The 19,468-nt window shown below is 36.4% G+C and overlaps 1 protein-coding gene across 1 annotated transcript in view; it reads right to left on the bottom strand.

Moving 5' to 3' along the window:
* Positions 1-19,468, bottom strand: part of C4BPA (complement component 4 binding protein alpha) — a 33,959-nt gene that overhangs the window by 5,808 nt on the left and 8,683 nt on the right. The window contains exons 4-8 of the mRNA XM_027082862.1: positions 12,384-12,469; positions 12,018-12,212; positions 4,649-4,831; positions 2,822-3,022; positions 1,532-1,720 (exon numbers count right to left, since the gene is read on the bottom strand). Of these exons, the coding sequence (XP_026938663.1) occupies positions 1,532-1,720; positions 2,822-3,022; positions 4,649-4,831; positions 12,018-12,212; positions 12,384-12,469 (854 nt within the window). The remainder of the gene's footprint in view (positions 1-1,531; positions 1,721-2,821; positions 3,023-4,648; positions 4,832-12,017; positions 12,213-12,383; positions 12,470-19,468) is intronic.

Below are 19,468 nucleotides of genomic sequence, written 5' to 3'. Positions count from 1 at the left end.
CACTTAGCAGATTTTTTTTTTTTTTTTTTTTTTAACTAAAATCTTGTCTTTGTTCAGTCCACTTCCTCTTCCATCCAGGCCTTTCCAGCATAGGTGAGTCCTGCTGTTGATCACAGCTACTAGCCGCCAGGGTCTCTTGATGGTGTCTTAGCACTTTAGCAGTCTATCCAATACTTCTGAAGACTTTTCCATATATCACCTTTCACCCATTTTGAGTTCTTAGTGGCAAGTTCTGGCATAACTCAGTGATGGGTAGAGACGAGTCTTTTCTTCTTACATGTATCACCAATAGGAGAAATTATGCCTTTTCCTCTTCCATTCATGCAGTCCTTGGCCAGCTCAAACAACCCGAGGTGCGTGTTGATTATAGGATTAAAAAACCACAAGCAAGGAGAACCACTTCTGTCTTCTCTGAATTTTCCATGCTAAGAATTTGAAGCTGTTGATCTAAAAGGAAAGCTCCGACACCTCCCTTGTTTTTACAAAGGAAATTCTGCAAATCTGAGGTGTTTTGCAAGGTAGGCTATTGGAACCATTCCAACTTGTTTGTCAACAGTCTTCTCTAAGTTGGGCTGTAGCAGTAGTTTCACATCTGAACTATAACTCTGTTCCCAAGGCTAGAGGCAAATTTACTGAGGTTTTTTCATTTTACAGAGAGACTGAAAGAATGAAAACTTTCTGCTCCACACTTGAATATGACCTTGCCTTGGGGACTGTTGTATTTGACCCTCACAGACTCAACCATCTTGGAACCCCTATGCTTGACTCAAAAAAGCATCCTGGGCTGATTCCCCTAGAGACCAGTTTCTCAGGGGCTCCAGGTGAGGGCTTACCGTGTCCTCAGGGCCAACCAGCCCATGTCTCTTTTACCTAATTTGAAACCTTCCCTTAATAATCTCCATCATTTTGAATGTTCATACCAGCATTATTTACAGTAGCCAAGATATGAAAGCAACCTAAGTGTCAATCAACAGATGAATGGAAAAAGATGTGTATCTATATCTATGTTTTTTATATATATATATATATATATATATATATATATATATGAATATTACTCAGGCATAAAAAAGAATGAGGTTTTGCCATTTGCAACAACCTGGATGGACCTGGAGAGTAGTATGCTTAGTGAAATAAATCAAACAGAGAAAGACAAATACTCTATGTTATCACTTATATGTGGAATCTAAAAAATAAAATGAATGAATATAACAAAACAAACAGATTCACAAATATAGAGAACAAACTAGTGGGGTGAAGGAAGCTAGGAGGGGCAAGATAGGGGTAGGGGATTAAAAGGTACAAACTACTATGTATAAAATAAATAAGCTACAAGGATATATAGTACAACACAGGGAATATAGCCAATTTTTATAAGTGGAACATAACCTTCCAACATTGTGAATCACTATGCTGTATGCCTGAAACTTACATAATATTGTACATCAACGACACTTTAATTAAAAAATAACAATCTCCATCATTTTGATGTGAAAAACTTCTAAAATAACATGCTTCCATAAGCTCTTACCTGGGTTACATTCTGGTGTTTTGGGACTCCATGTGCCATCTGCTGTGCATGTAGCATGATATGTATATTTCTCATGACATGTATATGAAACCTGATCTCTATAGAAGTAGGTACAGCTATTGTCAATGTCGCTTTTTCTCAGTGGAGTGATTCTGCCATTGTTCAGTTCTACTACTGGGCAACAAACCTCTAAAAAATATAAAAGAATGCTAATGGTTAGTAAAATCACCATGAGGAGGACCCTATGGCTAAAAGTCTAATTTCTACCTTTAGAAGATCTCACCACTGAAGAGAGATTGGGAAAGCAGAGGCAATTTGAGTCTGCTCTCCCTGGCCCTGATTTGCTAAAGCACTCCAACTCATTTGTTTCCAATTCAGTTGTTTCCAATACTTTGTTATTTAAGTGGTGGCAATAACTTTTACTAAATATATTTTAATTCAGTGATATTGTTAAAATCTTTCATTCTATTTCCCCAAAATGAGTCTGAACGACTGCAATGGAACTTTAAGTCCTAATGTGAAATGACCAATCTTTCAATAAGTGGGTTACCATTTTTCATTATTTGTGCGTTTCACATATTTTTCAAATTCCAATCTACAGAATAAAGTTCTCTGCATTCTGGGCCTCAGTGTCTTTACCTCTAAAATGGCAAGAGTCTGATAGATGTGTAGAAGAATGCATGTTGTCAATTCCATTGAGGCCCATAAAATTGCATCCATATATCTTTCAGCCCCTCACTTACTCCCAAGTGAGACTAGAGAGAGTCTCCTTTCTATCCTACTGAGGCAAAAGCACTGGGTCAGGGGTCAGAGTCTGTCTTCTAGAGGCAGGTCTTTCAGCCCACAGTCTCATGGCTCAAGAGACATGAGACACAAGTCACCTTGCAGCTGCTTGAGTTCATGACTGTTTCACAGACTTTCCTTCTGTCGAGCCCCCCAAAGTCTACACTGGGGAGGAAAGGGCTGTGATGGAGGTCCGACTTGGGCGGTGGTGGAGCTGTATTCTCCATTGTACCTTTACCAGTAATGAAGCTCATACTTAATCTTCATAACATTTGACTTCTGTGTTTTGTCTCATTTGATTCTGAACCAGGATAAGATTATAATTTCTCAGCTCCTCAAGCTCCAAAACATTTATGGTCCCTTCTGGCAATAATTGTTCACTATTGTGTTCAATTAGTATAATTCTAAATTTATCTTGAGGAAAAAAATTATATTCATTTAAGATGGAAAATCCTATCACATACTGAATATTTAATATACAAAAAAATTTTAAAAAAAGAAACTCACCCTCACATTGTATGTATGGGGTCCACTCCAAATTTCTCTGACAAGTCACAGTCGTGGGCCCATCTGCCTTGGGTTTATAGCCAGGAAAGCAGGAGTACCTCAGTTCAGTCCCAATATCATACACTTCCTCTTCTGTTGGCTTCTGGTAGCCATATCTTCCCCAGGTGGCATGGGGGATGTTTGGTAAGCCAGCACAGCCATCTGCCCATAAAGGAGGAACAAGGGAAAAGGACACTCTTACTAGGGATGCAACAGTGATCAATGAGCCTGTCCTATCAAAGGGTGTCATGTGCTCATTCAGCCAGGAACCAGCCTGCCATAGCTGATGAATCAGTCACACCAGAAAACACACATGGACATGTTCCCAAATGTGCAAGGCACCAGAGAGGTTCTTACTAAGGGCACTAACAAGTGGTTTCTGTGTGTCGTGCCAACTATTCAAAATATGAATTCTTCTTCCTCTTCATTGTACTTCAGAAAGTTTGGTATCTGAATTGAAGCATTGGGCTTGCTAGGTGGATATGACTGGAGAAATGTTGCATACAAATAAATCTAACTCTTTTGTTTCCTGGTTGATAGGAGAAAATAAACAAGAGTCATTCCCCTTATCCAGATGACACCAGAAACTTTATCATTTAAAGGTTTGGCAAGAACAAACCATGCACAAAGTGACTTCTGAGCCTAAACCTTTTATCTTGTCCTCTTCACTCTTTGCTGCTGCTACTGGTTCACAGTATGGAAATGTAATAGAAACATCTGTCAAGTTGGATGTTTATTTTATTTTTATCTTCAAGGGTAAGGGTCTTTTTTAAGTTTTATTAAGACACAAGTCACATAACATAACATTTAAAATACACTATCCAATGGTTTTTACTATATCCACAGAGTTGTGCAACCATCACCCCTATCCAATTTTAGGATATTTTTGTCAACCCAAAAAGAAACTCTGTACTCGTTAGGAGTCACCTCCTAGTCTTGCCTCCTCCCAGGCCCTGGAAACCACTAAAATTCTTTCTCTCTCAATGGATTTGCCTGTTCTGGACATGTCAAATAACCTCTGTGAATGGATTTCTCATCCTTAAAATGAGGATAATAACAGTGCCCACAATTCTGGACAGAATTCATTGAATTAATTCTTGTTATGTACTTAGACTAGCACCAAGTTACCATTGTTACCATTAAGATAATTTTTAACAGGGAACTCTACTTAATGCACTGTGGTGACCTGAATGGAAGGGAAGTCCAAAAGGGAGAGGATGTATATACATGTATGGCTGATTCATTTTTCTGTACAGTAGAAACTAACACAATACTGTAAAGCAACTGTACTCCAATAAAAATTAATTTTTAAAAAAGATAATTTTTAGTGATCCACATGAGTTTATAATTTCAGAGTATCAGAATCATAGTTAGTCCATACAATAATTTTGTGCAAGTTAGAAAAAGGCATTTTTCCCTCAGGACACTTTATATCTTTTAAAACAATCACCATAATATAATGATTTTTGCTAGAACAAAGCAATTTTCTATCAACTGCAAGAAAATTATTGAAATACACATACTAATCCACAATGTCTACAATGCTACATCTCTCTTTAGGGTTGTAGTGTGCACAACTGCGTGTGGCAGCCTTTTGTGATGTTATATGACCTTGCACAGTGTAGTGTAATCATTCTTTTTTCCAACAAGAAAAAAGCTGAGGGATTGATCTAAATTTAAATTTTTACTGTGATTCAAATGGGCTTAGGCATATAAATATGTCCCCATCAATATTTCTGGATATCTTTAGATGCCAGACATTGAAACTCTTTCATGGCCCATACTTACTGAGTTCACAAATGGGAGGAGGAGGATGCCAGCTGTTATCAGCTCCACAATGGATTAACTTGTTGCCCTCGAGACGATAACCTTTATTGCAGTCAAATACAATAGTCTGTTTATAAGTATAGATGGGTCCAAATCCAGAGATTATTTTTCCATCTTTAACCACTGGCTGAGGACAAGTGATTTCTAAAAACTCAAAAGAAAAGACAAATGGGTTATATATATATTTATATATATGCTTTTTTTTTCAACTTTTTTGTGTTTTTTTTTTTGCGGTACGCGGGCTTCTCACTGTTGTGGCCTCTCCCGTTGCGGAGCACAGGCTCCAGATGCGCAGGCTCAGCGGCCATGGCTCACGGGCCCAGCTGCTCCGCGGCATGTGGGATCTTCCCGGACCGGGGCACAAACCCATGTCCCCTGCATCGGCAGGCGGACTCTCAACCACTGCGCCACCAGGGAAGCCCTTTTTTCAACTTTTAAAAGCCTCAGTAAAATGAGATCCCATCATGTAGGTTCTATTGTGAGATGATTGTGTATAACACTAACTTCTTCACTTTCCCAAGAAAAACTAGCCATATATAATCCAGGAAAAAAGACATATCTTGAGGTCCTCAAAACCTCTTCCTATAATGACCTGCTCTCCTGGATGAGTTTGATGGTGGGCCAGTGGTCAGTGGTAATGATGTGATAGTCATGTTGCAGAGGTAGCCAGGGCATCAGAGAGCTGTACCATCATAAGCAAAGAACAAATTGCCCCTGCCTCCTACCCCACAGCAGTCAGTCATCAAGTCCTGTCAGTCCTGCCACTTTAATTCCTCTAGGATTCCTCAATTTCTCTCCAGGTCCACTGCCATGGCAACAGTTGAAGGAGCTTCACTACTTAGCAAGATAGTTGCAACAGGTACCTATGGGTTAAGTTTTGTCCCACTTCAAATTGTTGTCCATTCTGCAGCCAGAGTTATCTTTCTAACATTCAGCACATTTTGGTTAAAGCCTTTCAGTGCCTGCCCTTCACCTTCATTCTGAACTCATGAGAGTTCTTCAGGCATTTTAAACGGTTTGCAGTATCATGCTCATTTATCCCCAATTTGATTGTGTCCTGTGCTGAGTCAGAATAGTAAGTGATATTGTGTGGGTGCTTAGTAGCAAAGGAAGATGCCTTAGATTAGCAAACTAGCAATGCCACAATATTTCTTCTTGCTCAATTACTGTTTGCTTTGTCCTGTTGAACTTCCGGTGTTTAATAGGTTTTGCTTGCTCTGTAGGTATATGTGGTTGACATGAAAAGTGCTAAACAGTATTTCCAGTTCTGCTTCCTGCACAGACAAAAGGTGATATTCCTCAGTTCCCTTAGGATGAGTAGCATCTACACATTACTAGTTTTGGACAAAAGGCTGAAATGCAAAGTGATATGTGGTCATTTCCAGGAAAAAAGCTCTTAAAGCCAGGGGACAATTTGATTTTCTCTCTTCCTCTACTAAAGAGATTGTGAAAGCACATTTTGATATCATAAGATTGAAGCAATCTGGATTGCTGAGATGGTTGCTAAACTAACAACTAAATTATAGCTGCCCTAGAGAGTTTCCTGGACAGGTAGTAAAGTCAATATGAATGAGAATCAACTTTTACTTTGCTGCTGGGACACACTTACCCCAAGCCCATACCCATTCCAGCTCCAGCCATCCCCCCAGGGTGGTTCTTGGGCAGAGCACCCTGGGACCCCCTCCCACATGCACCCATTCCAGCTCCAACTGTACCATAAAGGCAGACCCAATGCAGTGAGTGCCAGGATCCCCCAGCCCATGCTCATTCTGTTTTGCCTAATTCATAGACACAAACATGGAAAGTCAAATAAAATGAAGAGACAGAGGAATATGTTTCCAGTGAAAGAATAAAATAAAACCCTATTTTTAAAAACCCTAATGAAATAGAGATAAGTAATTTACCTGATAAAGAGTAAAAAATAATGATTATAAAGATGCTCACTGAACTCAGGAGAAGAGTGAAGGAACACAGAGAGAACTTTAATAACACAGAGTTAGAAAATATAAAAAAGAACCAGTTAGAGCTGAAGAATACAATAAATAAAATAAAATACACTAGAAGGAATCAATAGCAGGTTAGGTGGTACAGAAGAATGGATAAGTGATCTGAAAGACAGAATAGTAGAAATCACCCAATCAGAACAGCAAAAAGAAAAAAAAAATTAATGAGGCTAGTTTAAGATGCATCTAGCGCAACATCAAGGAAACTAACATTTTCATTAATGGAGAATAGAGAAGATAAAGGGGAAGAAAATTTGTTTGAAGAAATAGTGGCTAAAAATTTCTCTAACCTGGGGAAGGAAACAGATATCCAGGTCCAGGAAGTACAGAGAACCCCAAGCAAGATAAATGAAAAGAGATCCACACCAAGACATTATCATAATTTAAATGACAAAAGTGGGCTTCCCTGGTGGTGCAGTGGTTGAGAGTCCGCCTGCCGATGTGGGGGACACGGGTTCATGTCCCGGTCCAGGAAGATCCCACGTGCTGCGGAGTGGCTAGGTCTGTGAGCCATGGTCGCTGGGCCTGAGCGTCCGGAGCCTGTGCTCCGCAACAGGAGAGGCCACAGCAGTGGGAGGCCCGCATACCACAAAAAAAAAAAAAAAAAGAAAAAAGTTAAAGATAGAGAATTTTAAAGACAGCAAAAGAAAAACAACTTGTCATGTACAAGAGAACCCCTTATAAGTCTACCAGATAATTTTTCAGCAGAAATTCTGCAGGCCAGAAGGGAGTGGCAAGATGTATTTAAAGTGCTGAAAGGAAAAAAACTTACAACCAAGAATACTTTACCCAGCAAGGGAATCATTCACAATTGAAGGAGAGATAAAGAGTTTTACAGACAAGCAAAAACGAGAGGAGTTCATCACCACTAAACCAGCCTTACAAGAAATGTTAAAGGGTCTTTTGTAAGCAGAAAAGAAAAGGCCACAACTAGAAATAAGAAAATATATGGGGCTTCCCTGGTGGCACAGTGGTTGAGAGTCCGCCTGCTGATGCAGGGGACATGGGTTCGTGCCCCGGTCCAGGAAGATCCCACATGCTGTGGAGCGGCTGGGCCCCTGAGCCATGGCCGCTGAGCCTGTGCATCCGGAGCCTGTGTTCTGCAATGGAAGAGGCCACAACAGTGAGAGGCCCGTGTACCACCAAAAAAAAAAAAAAAAAGAAAAGAAAATATATGAAAGAAAAAAATCTCACTGGTAAAGGCAAATATATAGTAAAGGCAGTGGATCTGCCACTTAAAATAGTAGTATAAAAGGTAAAAGACAAAAGTAGCAAAATCAACTATAACTATAATAAGTAGTTTAAGGGATAAACAAAATAAAAAGTTGTAAACTCTAATGTGAAAAATGTAGAATGGGGGGGCAGAAACAATATAGTGCTCTTAGAATTCATTTGAACTTAAGTGACTATCAATTTAAAATAAAAAGATATATATCAGTTTAACACATAACACTAGAGAAAATCATAACATATAACACTAGAGAAAATCATAACACATAACACTAGAGAAAATCATCAAACCACAAGGGAAAAGACTAAGAGAAGAAGAAAGGAACAAAAAAGAACTACTATAAAAAACCAAAACAAAACAGAAAACAATTAACAAAATAGCAGCAAGTACATTCATATCAATAATCACTTTAAATGTAAATGGACTAAATGGACCAATTAAAAGACATAGGTGGCTGAAAGGATAAAAAAAATTTTAAAGGCCCTTTTATATACTGCCTAAAAGAGACTCATTCTAGAGCTAAACATACACAGACTGAAGGTGAAGGGATGGAAAAAGATACTCAATGCAAATGAAAACAACAGGAAAGCTGGGATAGCAATACTCATATCAGACCAAAGAGACTTTAAAACAAATACTATAACAAAAGACAAAGAAGGACATTACTTAATAATAAAGGGTCAATCTAAGAAGAGGATATAACATTTATAGATATCAATGTACCCAACATAGAAACACCTAAATACAATATATTAAACAAATGTTCACAAACACAAAGGGAGAAACTGATAGTAATGCAATAATAGTGTGCGTATATGCATAGAATATACACTGCATATATGCATGGAATCAAATAATGTTAGGGCTTTCTAAAGGAACAAGTCCAATTGTCTCTCTCAAATGCCTATATAAATGGGCAAGTAACATCTGGCAAAGGGTAGTATGGCCTTGCATCAATGGATAGATCATCAAGACAGAACATTAATAAGGAAATATTGACCTTAAATGACATATTAGATCAGATAGTTTTAATAGATATATACAAAACATTCTATCTAAAAACTGCAGAATACACATTCTCAAGTGCATATAGAACATTCTCCAGAATAGATCACATAGTAGGCCACAATACAAGTTTCTATAAATTTAAGAAGATTGAGTTCTCTTTTCCAAACACAATGATATGAAATTGGAAATCAATTATAAGAAGAAAAATGGAAAAATATAAACATGTGGAGGCTAAACAACCTGATACTAAACAACCAATCGGTCAATGAAGAAATCAAAAAGAAAATCAAAAAATACATTGAGAGAAATAAAAACGGAAACACAATTTTCCAAAATCTATGGGTTGCAGCAAAAGCAGTTATAAGAGGGAAGTTCACAGCAATATAGGTCTACATCAAGAAACAAGAATAATCTGAAATAAACGATCAAACTTTACACCTAAAAGACCCAAAAGAATTAGAAAAAAAAAAACCCTAAAATTAGTAGGAGAAATGAAATAATAAAAATCACAGTGAAAGTAAATAAAATAATGACTAAAAAATATAAGAAAAAGCAATGAAAAAGAAGAGAGATGGCTCAAACAAACTCAAAAGTAAAAGAGAAGTTACAACTGATATCACAGGCCATTTATGACAAACCCATAGCTAATATCAAAATCAGTCATTAAAAGATGAAAGCTTTTTCTCAAAGATCAAGAATAAGACAAGGATGCCCCCTCTCACTACTTTTATTAACCATAGTATTGGAAGTCCTAGCCACAGCAATCAGACAAGAAAAGAAATAAAAGGAATCCAAATTGGAAGGGAAGGAGTAACTGTCACTATTTGCCAGTGCCATGATACTATATATAGAAAACCTAAAGACTCCACAAAAATAAAACTATTAGAATTAAGAGATGCATTCATTAAAGTTGCAGGATACAAATTTAATATACAGAAATTTGTTTAATTTCTATACACTAATAGCAGACTATCAGAAAGAGAAATAAGAAAACAATCCCATTTACAACTGCATCAAAATGAATAAAATATCTAGGAATAAATTTAAACAAGGAAGTGAAAGTCCTGTACACTGAAAACTACAAAACGTTGATAAAATATATTGAAGATGACACCAGAAAATGGAAACATATAATGTGTTCATAGATTGGAAGAATTAATATTGTTAAAATGTCCATACTACCCAAAGCAATCTACAGATTTATCAATCCCTATCAAAATACCCATGGCATTTATCACAGAACTAGAACAAATAATCCTAAAATCTGTATGGAACTACAAAAGACCTCAAATAGCCAAAGCAATCTTGATAAAGAAGAACAAAGCAAGAGTTATCATGCTCACTGATATGAAACTATACTGTAAAACTTTAGTAATCAAAACAGTATGGTCCTGGAACAAAAACAGACACACAGATCAATGGAACAAAACAGAGAGCCCAGAAATAAACGCTTATATGGTCAATTTTTCTAGGATAAAGGAGGCAAGAGCATACAGTGGGGAAAAGACAGACTCTTCAGTAAATAGTGTTGGGAAAACTGGACAGCTACATGCAAAAGAATGAAACTAGACCACTTTCTTACACCATATACAAAAATAACTTCAAAATCGATTAAATATTTAAATGTAAGACCTGAAACTATAAACTCCTAGAAGAAAACATAGTCAGTGACCTCTTTAACATTAGTCTTATCAGTATTTTTTTAGTTGGATCTGTCTCCTCAGGCATGGGCAACAAAAAAAAAAAAAAAAAAAAAAAAAAAGGGACTGCATCAAACCAAAAAGCTTTCACACAGCAAATGAAACCAACAGCAAAACAAAAAAGCAACCTACTGAATGGGAGAAGATATTTGAAAATGATATATCTAATAAGGGCTAATGTCTAAAATCCATAAAGAACTCATACAAATCAATATAAAAAATCTGATTAAAAAATGGACAGAGGACCTGAATAGACATTTTTTTCAAAAAAGACATACAGATAGCCAACAGGCACATTAAAAGATGTTCAACATCACTAATCACCAGGGAAATGCAAATCAAAACCACAATGAGATACCACCTCACATGTGTCAGAATGGCTATTATCAAAAAGACAAGAAATAAAAACCGTTGGCAAGGATGCGGATAAAGAAAGAACACTTGTGCACCATTGATGGGAATGTAAATTGGTATAGTCACTATGGAAAACAGTATGGAGTGTCCTCAAAAAATTAAAAATAGGACTACCATACAATCCAGGAATTTCATTCCTTACTATTTAACTGGAGAAAACAAAAACACTAATTTGAAAAGATATATGTGACCCCAATGTTCATTGAAGCATTATTTACAATAGCCAAGATATGGAAGCAACCACAATGTCCATCAATAGATGTATGGATGAAGAAGATGTGCCATATATATATATATGCCATAAAAAAAGAATAAAATCTTGCCATTTGCAATAACATGGATGGAATTAGAGGGTATTACGCTAAGTGAAATGTCAGGCAGAGAAAGACAAATACATGACTTCAATTATGTGTGGAATCTAAAACAAAACAAACAAACATAAAACAGAAACAAACTCATAGATACAGAGAACAAATTGTTGGTCACCACAAGGAAGGGAAGTGGCAGGGGGGAAGGGGGTGCAGAGCAAAATAGATGAAGGGAATTAAGGGGTACAAACTTTCAGCTATAAAATAAATACATCTCAAGATGTAACATACAGCATAAAGAATATGGTCAATAATATTGTAATAGTGTAAGGTGATAGATGGTAACCAGATTTGTGGTGATCATTTTGTACTGTATAAGAATATCAAATCACCGTGTAGTATACCTGAAACTAATATAATATTGTGAGTCAATTATATTGATACTTTAATTAAAAAAAAACCTTTTACTTCACAAAGCCAATGAGATATCAGTGTTATTTATTACCACATACTGGTACTTCATGCATAAGCATCAGTTTACCAAAAAAATACTGCATCATTGCAATACTTAGTTTGTCTTTGAATCATTTCACTTCCCCCAATACATTTACCTTCCTTTTTCTTTTAAACAAAAAATTCAAACCAAAATTCATCATTATGACTTACTTTTACAAATAGGAGGGCTTGGATTCCAGACACCTATTGTCTTATTTTCCAGTCTGCAAGAAATGGAGGCTGTGCCTAACATTGAGAAGTCAGGGTCACAGCTGTAGGTGACAGAAGAGCCATAAGTGTAGAAGTCTTCATCTCCACCATTGTGCTTCCCATTGCTGATGGCTGGAGGAGGCTCACACTTGACAACTGAGATGAGCGAGTGAAGAGGAAGAAATAATTAGGGAAAGCATCCTTACAAATCTAACATTCATGATGCAAATTCTAATGAAGGGTATAAGAAGCAGCAAAGATGCACAGGAGTTTTATTACGTAACATGGTTTAGGTTTAGAGGCAAGTCAAAAAAAGTCTTTACTTACTTTCGCAACTGGGGAGAGGATCACTCCAGCCAACTCCTTTATCTTGGATCTCACAAAAACTAGTGGCTGAGCCAATTAAGATATACCTGAGTAAGATAGGATCAAAGATTTTAATGGAATTATTCCTACTATAAATTAAGTTGAATAAACGAGTCTGAACAAATGGATTTATTACTCAATATTAAAAATGAAGAAATAATGTTTTTTCAGGTAACATTTCCTATTGAGAACTCCATTTTGTAAAATGTTATCACTGCAATGAGATGTGTGTGTTCACTTGTTCTTTTATTCTGTAATCTATTATTGGACGCTGACTAGATATCAGGCATGGAGTTCATTCAGAGCTCAAGCAGGACAATGTAGAGTAAAAGACTCATTTGAGTGTGTTCTGCAATTTTCTTTGGATGAGTGTACCAGCCAGATAACTGGCGCCAAACTCTCTTGTCCTCTGCTTTGTCACCTCCTGACGTCCAGATGCTTGCCCTCTCTCATACACCATTAACTCCCACTTCATGACCCCCCATTTCTATGGCACTTGACAAGTCCTAAGCTTTCTTCAGTTTGTTTTATTACCCCATATGAGTTACGGTAACAGAAAAAAAAAAGCATCATTAGTACAATTTCAAATTGTACTATTATCAAGGAATAAACCTATAATGTGACTGAACACTAATATAAATGTTACCTTCAGCAATCTAAGAGGTCCTGAAATTTATTTACTAATAACTTTTTAATGATAATTTAATAGTAATTTTAATAAGGTAAACTACAATAAGAATTAAGCATTTCTTTATCTTGAAATTTCTTAAAAATGTAATTTTTCTAACCTAGCCAGGAAATCAAGTGAAAAGTGTTGTTTTTGGTTATTCCAATAGGAACACTTTGGTGTTCCAACAGGATGTTAGTTCTGAATCTTCTCACTTTCCCTCTTGGAAGCCATACACAGTAAGGGAAACATGAGAAAATCAAACAAAATGGAACAAAAATATCCAAAAAGTGGAGAAAAAATGTTAGATATAGATGACAAGCATAGAAGAATCAACATATACTTAATTGGATAACCTGAAGAAGGAACACAAAACAGAACAAAATAGCTATCTTTAGATATATTTCTGGTAAATGTTACAGAAATAAAGTAATATTTTAATCTAAATTTTAAAATTGTACATCATATAGCAATGAAAAATTGAACCAAATTGTCCATATCAAAACAACTAAGGGTAGGATTACTAGATTTAAAAGGTACAGAATATCTTTGGACAGCCAAGCAAAGGCTAAGTCACATATAAGAGTAAAAAACCCAGAGTTCTCTAAAGCAACATCCTCCAGAAAAACAGACACAGCAATATCTATAAGATATTCAAGAAAAGAAAGTATGAGCCAAGGACTTTATATCCAGCCACATTATCTTTTAAATAGCAAAGCCTCAGACAGTATTTAAAACTGCAATAATTCAACAGTAATTTTCACTCAGAGACTTTTCCTTGGAAATCACCAGAGGACAAACTATAGCCAACCCAGAGATTACAGGAGAAACTAGCAAAAACAAAAACAAAAAACAACTGATAGTGAGTACTGAGCATGCAGATCTAAGACAAAAAGGTGTGGTTAAGAGTGACTGAATGAAATATAAATGTTATGTGCTCTGACAAGCTGAGATGATATAATTAACAAAAATAGGAGATCCACCAGAGGACAGACAGCAGAAGCAAGAAGAACTACAATCCTGCAGCCTGCGGAACAAAAACCACATTCACAGAAAGATAGACAAGATGAAAAGGCAGAGGACTATGTACCAGATGAAGAAACAAGATAAAACCCCAGAAAAACAACTAAATGAAGTGGAGATAGGCAACCTTCCAGAAAGAGAGTTCAGAATAATGATAGTGAAGATGATCCAGGACCTCAGAAAAACAATGGAGGCAAAGATCAAGAAGATGCAAGAAATGTTTAACAAAGACCTAGAAGAATTAAAGAACAAACAAACAGAGATGAACAATACAATTCCTGAAATGAAAACTACACTAGAAGGAATCAATAGCAGAATAACTGAGGCAGAAGAATGGATATGTGACCTGGAAGACAGAATGTTGGAATTCACTGCTGCGGAACGGAATAAAGAAAACAGAATGAAAAGAAATGAAGACAGCCTAAGAGACCTCTGGGACAACATTAAACACAACAACATGCACATTATAGGGGTCCCAGAAGGAGAAGAGAGAGAGAAAGGACCCAAGAAAATATTTGAAGAGATTATAGTCGAAAACTTCCCTAACATGGAAAAGGAAATAGCCACCCAATCTGGGAAGCACAGCAAGTCCCATACAGGATAAACCCAAGGAGAAACACGCTGAGACACATAGTAATCAAATTGGCAAAAATTAAAGACAAAGAAAAATTATTGAAAGCAGCAAGGGAAAAATGACAAATAAAATACAAGGGAACTCCCATAAGTTTAACAGCTGATTTCTCAAAAGAAACTCTACAAGCCAGAAGGAAGTGACATGATATACTTAAAGTGATGAAAGGGAAGAACCTACAACCAAGATTACTCTACCAGCAAGGATCTCATTCAGATTCAATGGAGAAATCAAAAGCTTTACAGACAAGCAAAAGCTAAGAGAATTCAGCACCACCAAACCATCTCTACAACAAATGCTAAAGGAACTTCTCTGAGTGGGAAACACAGAGAAGAAAAGGACCTGCAAAGAGTTAGTTTGATCTGTTTAGGATTACACAGTTTGTGTTAGAACCAGAAGTGTAGTTTACTGATTTAAATTTAAATGCTTTTTCTATTCAGTCCTTCTGTATTGCCAAAACTGGCACATTCTTCCCTATGTCAATATAGCTTATCTTTACTCATTTAAAAACTAGCACATATATCTATATGAGATATAGATATATAGATACATGGATATAGATATCATTCCTTGTCCAAATATATATTAAAAACCTTTTCATCTTAAAAGAATGAAACACCTACAAAATTGTGGTTTCATTACAGATGCATGAAATGCAGGATATTAAAATTCTTTTAATGTAGGATAACTTTTAACCACACTCATTTTTTCTCTTCTTTCTCTATAATTGTTTATTTCCCTTACTATGTATACTTAAGCATTGCTTTCGAATAATCCTAAGAGATTATGGGACACTAAGATAGGCTGTAACTTTCAATTTTGTCAGTTTGAGCCCTTCCAATCCCAAAGGTCATTTTAAGCCTATTTACTATTTAATATAAAATTACTTGGCTTTCTCAATGCAAAGTGATTGTTGGGTTTAATTGTAATATATAAACAATTTAGGCCATTTCATCTTGGTAATATATCTTGAGAACAAAAAGCCATGATGTATTCATGGAGTAAGAGTCTAGAGTTACAGCCTTGTTGTTGCAGTCTGCAATCACTATGTTTAGAATAACCTCTGTGTGCAAAAAAAAAATCTTTAAGCCACAGGTCCTGAGTTGGGGGGCGTATAGTGGTGGTAGGATGAAATGGAAATAGTCCATATGGTTTCTGCTCTCATAGAACTTTCTAAGTGATTTCACAGTTGGTCTAGTGCTCTTTAGTATCTTTCCTTAATAAGTAAATGCCTATAAATAAAATGGATAATTGTAAAAAAAAAAAAAAGAAAAGGAGATGAGGGACAGAGTGGAAAAAAACCAAACTCATTGATTGCCTCATCTGTAAGAGCTGGAAGTAAAATCAAGCTATAGACATATATAAATACTTAACATTAATGTTGAATACAAAGCAAACACTAAGATAATACAAATGACATAAATTTACTGGTAGAAAAGACAGAGGGGTGGGGAGGGAAGGAGAGAGTACAAGATAAGTTTACTGTAACTTATAACAAGGAACAAGTTTAAAAATAAAGACAGAAATAAAGAAGGTATTTAAAGGTATATATAATTATATAAAGGTATATAATAATTATATACAGGTAACCACTAGAATCAAAATTTGAACTCTCCTAAATATATATATATATATATATATATATATAACTGCACATATATACATATAGTACAAAATATGAAATAATATGAGAAAATTAAACCTATAAGTATCACTAATATCAATAAATGTAATTGGACTTGTCTCCTTTTGAAAGAAAAAGACCTTTTAGTTGCAACAAAATTCGACTCTATGTTGTATACAGGAGACAAATCTAAAAGTACCTCAGATAGGTTAAAAACAAAAGGAGGGGCAAAGTTATATAAAGCAAATGCAAACAAAAAGAAAATAAGGGATACTGGTTTTAATATCCTATGAACTGGACATCAGAATCAAGATCCTTAAATTACACAAAACGGGCATATTATGGTGTTAAAGATTTTGATTTGCAGTGAAGAGCTATAAATATTTATGTACCAAAAAATGTAGTAGCAATTTTCACAAAAAAAATACATGGGTCGGGGCTTCCCTGGTGGCGCAGTGGTTGAGAGTCCGCCTGTCGATGCAGGGGACACGGGTTCGTGCCCCGGTCCGGGAAGATCCCACGTGCCACGGAGCGGCTGGGCCTGTGGGCCATGGCCGCTGAGCCTGCGCGTCCGGAGCCTGTGCTCCGCAACGGGAAAATACATGGGACATAAGAAAAGTATGCTATTATTTATCAAGAATTTTTGTGATATTAAATAATTATGAAATTAATTTACTTTAATTCTTATCTTTAAGCTTGAGATACATAAAGGAAAGCATAATTAAAGATTCAAAAGAGCTAATAAATAAATTATACCTGTTATGTATATATCAAAGTCTGTATACTAAGAGTAAACAATGTAACTTCATTTCAAGTGCCTATGGAATATCAATTAAAATTGATTATATATTATGAAGTACATAATATTCTAAAACGTAGAAACCTTAACAAATTCTAAAAAGTAGAAATAATACAAGTAATATTCTCTGTTAGTCCAGAAGTCTTAGTAACCAATGGAGGAATGCTTCTACCATTTAACACAGCAAAAGTTCCATTAAACTAAGGTTGCTCAATTTAGCAAATAAATAACCAGGATGCCTAGTTAAACATGAATTTCAGGTAAACAATAAACATTTTTTAATATAAGCATGCCCCAAGTATTGCATGGGACATACTTGCACTAGAATTAAACCAGGAATCCTGTATTTTATCTGGCAAATTAAACTTGAATTTGGGTCTCAAGTCTGGTTCCTCAAGCAAATGAATAAACAGACAAAGAAGGGTGTTACTTTCCTGACTGAGGTGATTAATCCTGATTAGCCATGGGAAATTGGGTTGCTTAAAAGCAACAATGGTGATGATGTATACGTCTGGAATGCAGGGAGATTTCCTGGGCACCTTTTTGTACTATTTTCATGCCCTCTAATTAAAGTCAATGAAAACTATAACAACCCAATACAGGCAGGACTGCTAATGGCCCAGACCCTTCAAGAATAAAAGTTCAGGGCTTCCCTGGTGGCGCAGTGGTTGAGGGTCCGCCTGCCGATGCAGGGGACACGGGTTCGTGCCCCGGTCCGGGAAGATCCCACATGCCGCGGAGCGGCTGGGCCCGTGAGCCATGGCCGCTGAGCCTGCACGTCCGGAGCCTGTGCTCCGCAACGGGAGAGGCCACAGCAGTGAGAGGCCCGCGTACCGAAAAAAAAAAAAGTTCAGGTGATCCCATTACGCAAGGAACCACGATCAGATGAAGTGGTTACTGAGGGTAAAGTGGATATGGAATGAGTAATAGAAGCAGGTAGTTATAAATACTAACTACAACCACATGACCAGTTGCAGAAATAAGAACCATAATAGTTATAAACATTTCTTTCTTATTTTCATATGAATAGATTTGGTCTAAATTAAATTTTTTCTCTTTATTTTTTCATTCCTCTAACATCTAAACAAGATGCGTTAATAGTAGTTTAGCTTATATCTCAGTATTTAAATTACAGGATATCAAAGGGGAGGTATGACTTTGCTTAAAGAGGATCGTCTTTGGGGGAGAGAGTTAGCATGTTTTCAGTTTTATGAGGTTTAGTTGCATTATGTAAGTTGGAAGCATAATTTTGCCATTGCTTTTATCTGGAAGTTAAGCTAAGTATGGTTAAAACAAGTGTGTATAAATACCAAATTTGACAAGGGATGGACCCTGGTAGATTCAAATTATGTCAACTTAACTAAGCAGAAATGACTTTTTCCAGAATTTTCTTCCATGCATAGCGCCAAGTTAGTGTTGTCCATAAGAGACGATGGAAGTGAATTAATACCCAAGTTCTGTATATGCTTGAAAGATCAGAGCAGAGCACAAGACGTGACTGCAGTTCACACATATTGTTGCTTCTCTGTGCTATCACCTTGTTGGCATTGGGCACAGCCAGGACTACAGCAAACCCAGCTCCTGGAGGATGTCCTCCTTCATGTACTCCAACTCCTGATCCAAGTACATTAGCACTGTGGGGAAGGGCAACAGCTTCTACAAGACATACCCATCTTTGAAGCTGAAGGCTAAGAGGCAGTGAAAGAACAACGTGAACCCCAGTCAATACTCATGGGTGTACTCTAATCCATACTGTGACTTCCAGTCTATACTCCACTCAACCATGTGGGTCCCATTTTGGTTTTGCATCTCCCACTTCACATTCACCTTCCCTTTTTGACTGCCTGCCCTGCGGACCTCAGGCCACGTTAGCAAACATAGAAGAAACAGCCTCCTCTACACTGTTTCACCAGCTGCCAGTACTGTATCAAGTCAGATTCCTGTAGTAAATCCCTTATTTTATATTTATGTATATATAACCCTAACCCTAACCCTCACTGGTTGGTTTTTTTATATACATTTATATATGAAACAGATATAATATTATTTATATTTCTCTGAATGAGTCCTGACTAATATAACTAACTGATATAAATAGACAAGAAAAATAAATTAAAATAAAAGAACCATAAAAAATGGAAAGTAAGAGGTAAAATAATCACTATTTGCAGAGGATATGATTGCAAACTGGGTAATCCCAAGAGAATTCCACTGTAAGACTATTATAAATAATAAAAGAATTCAGAAAGTTAACATGCAGAAATCAATAGTGTATATATATATATACACTATTGATTTCTGC

Source organism: Aethalodelphis obliquidens, unplaced genomic scaffold (genome assembly GCF_003676395.1).
Source record: "Aethalodelphis obliquidens isolate GAN/ISIS:26980383/991018 unplaced genomic scaffold, ASM367639v1 scaffold48, whole genome shotgun sequence".
In the NCBI taxonomy this organism is placed as follows: Eukaryota; Metazoa; Chordata; class Mammalia; order Artiodactyla; family Delphinidae; genus Aethalodelphis; species Aethalodelphis obliquidens.
This window is presented reverse-complemented; position numbering and strand designations above follow the sequence as displayed.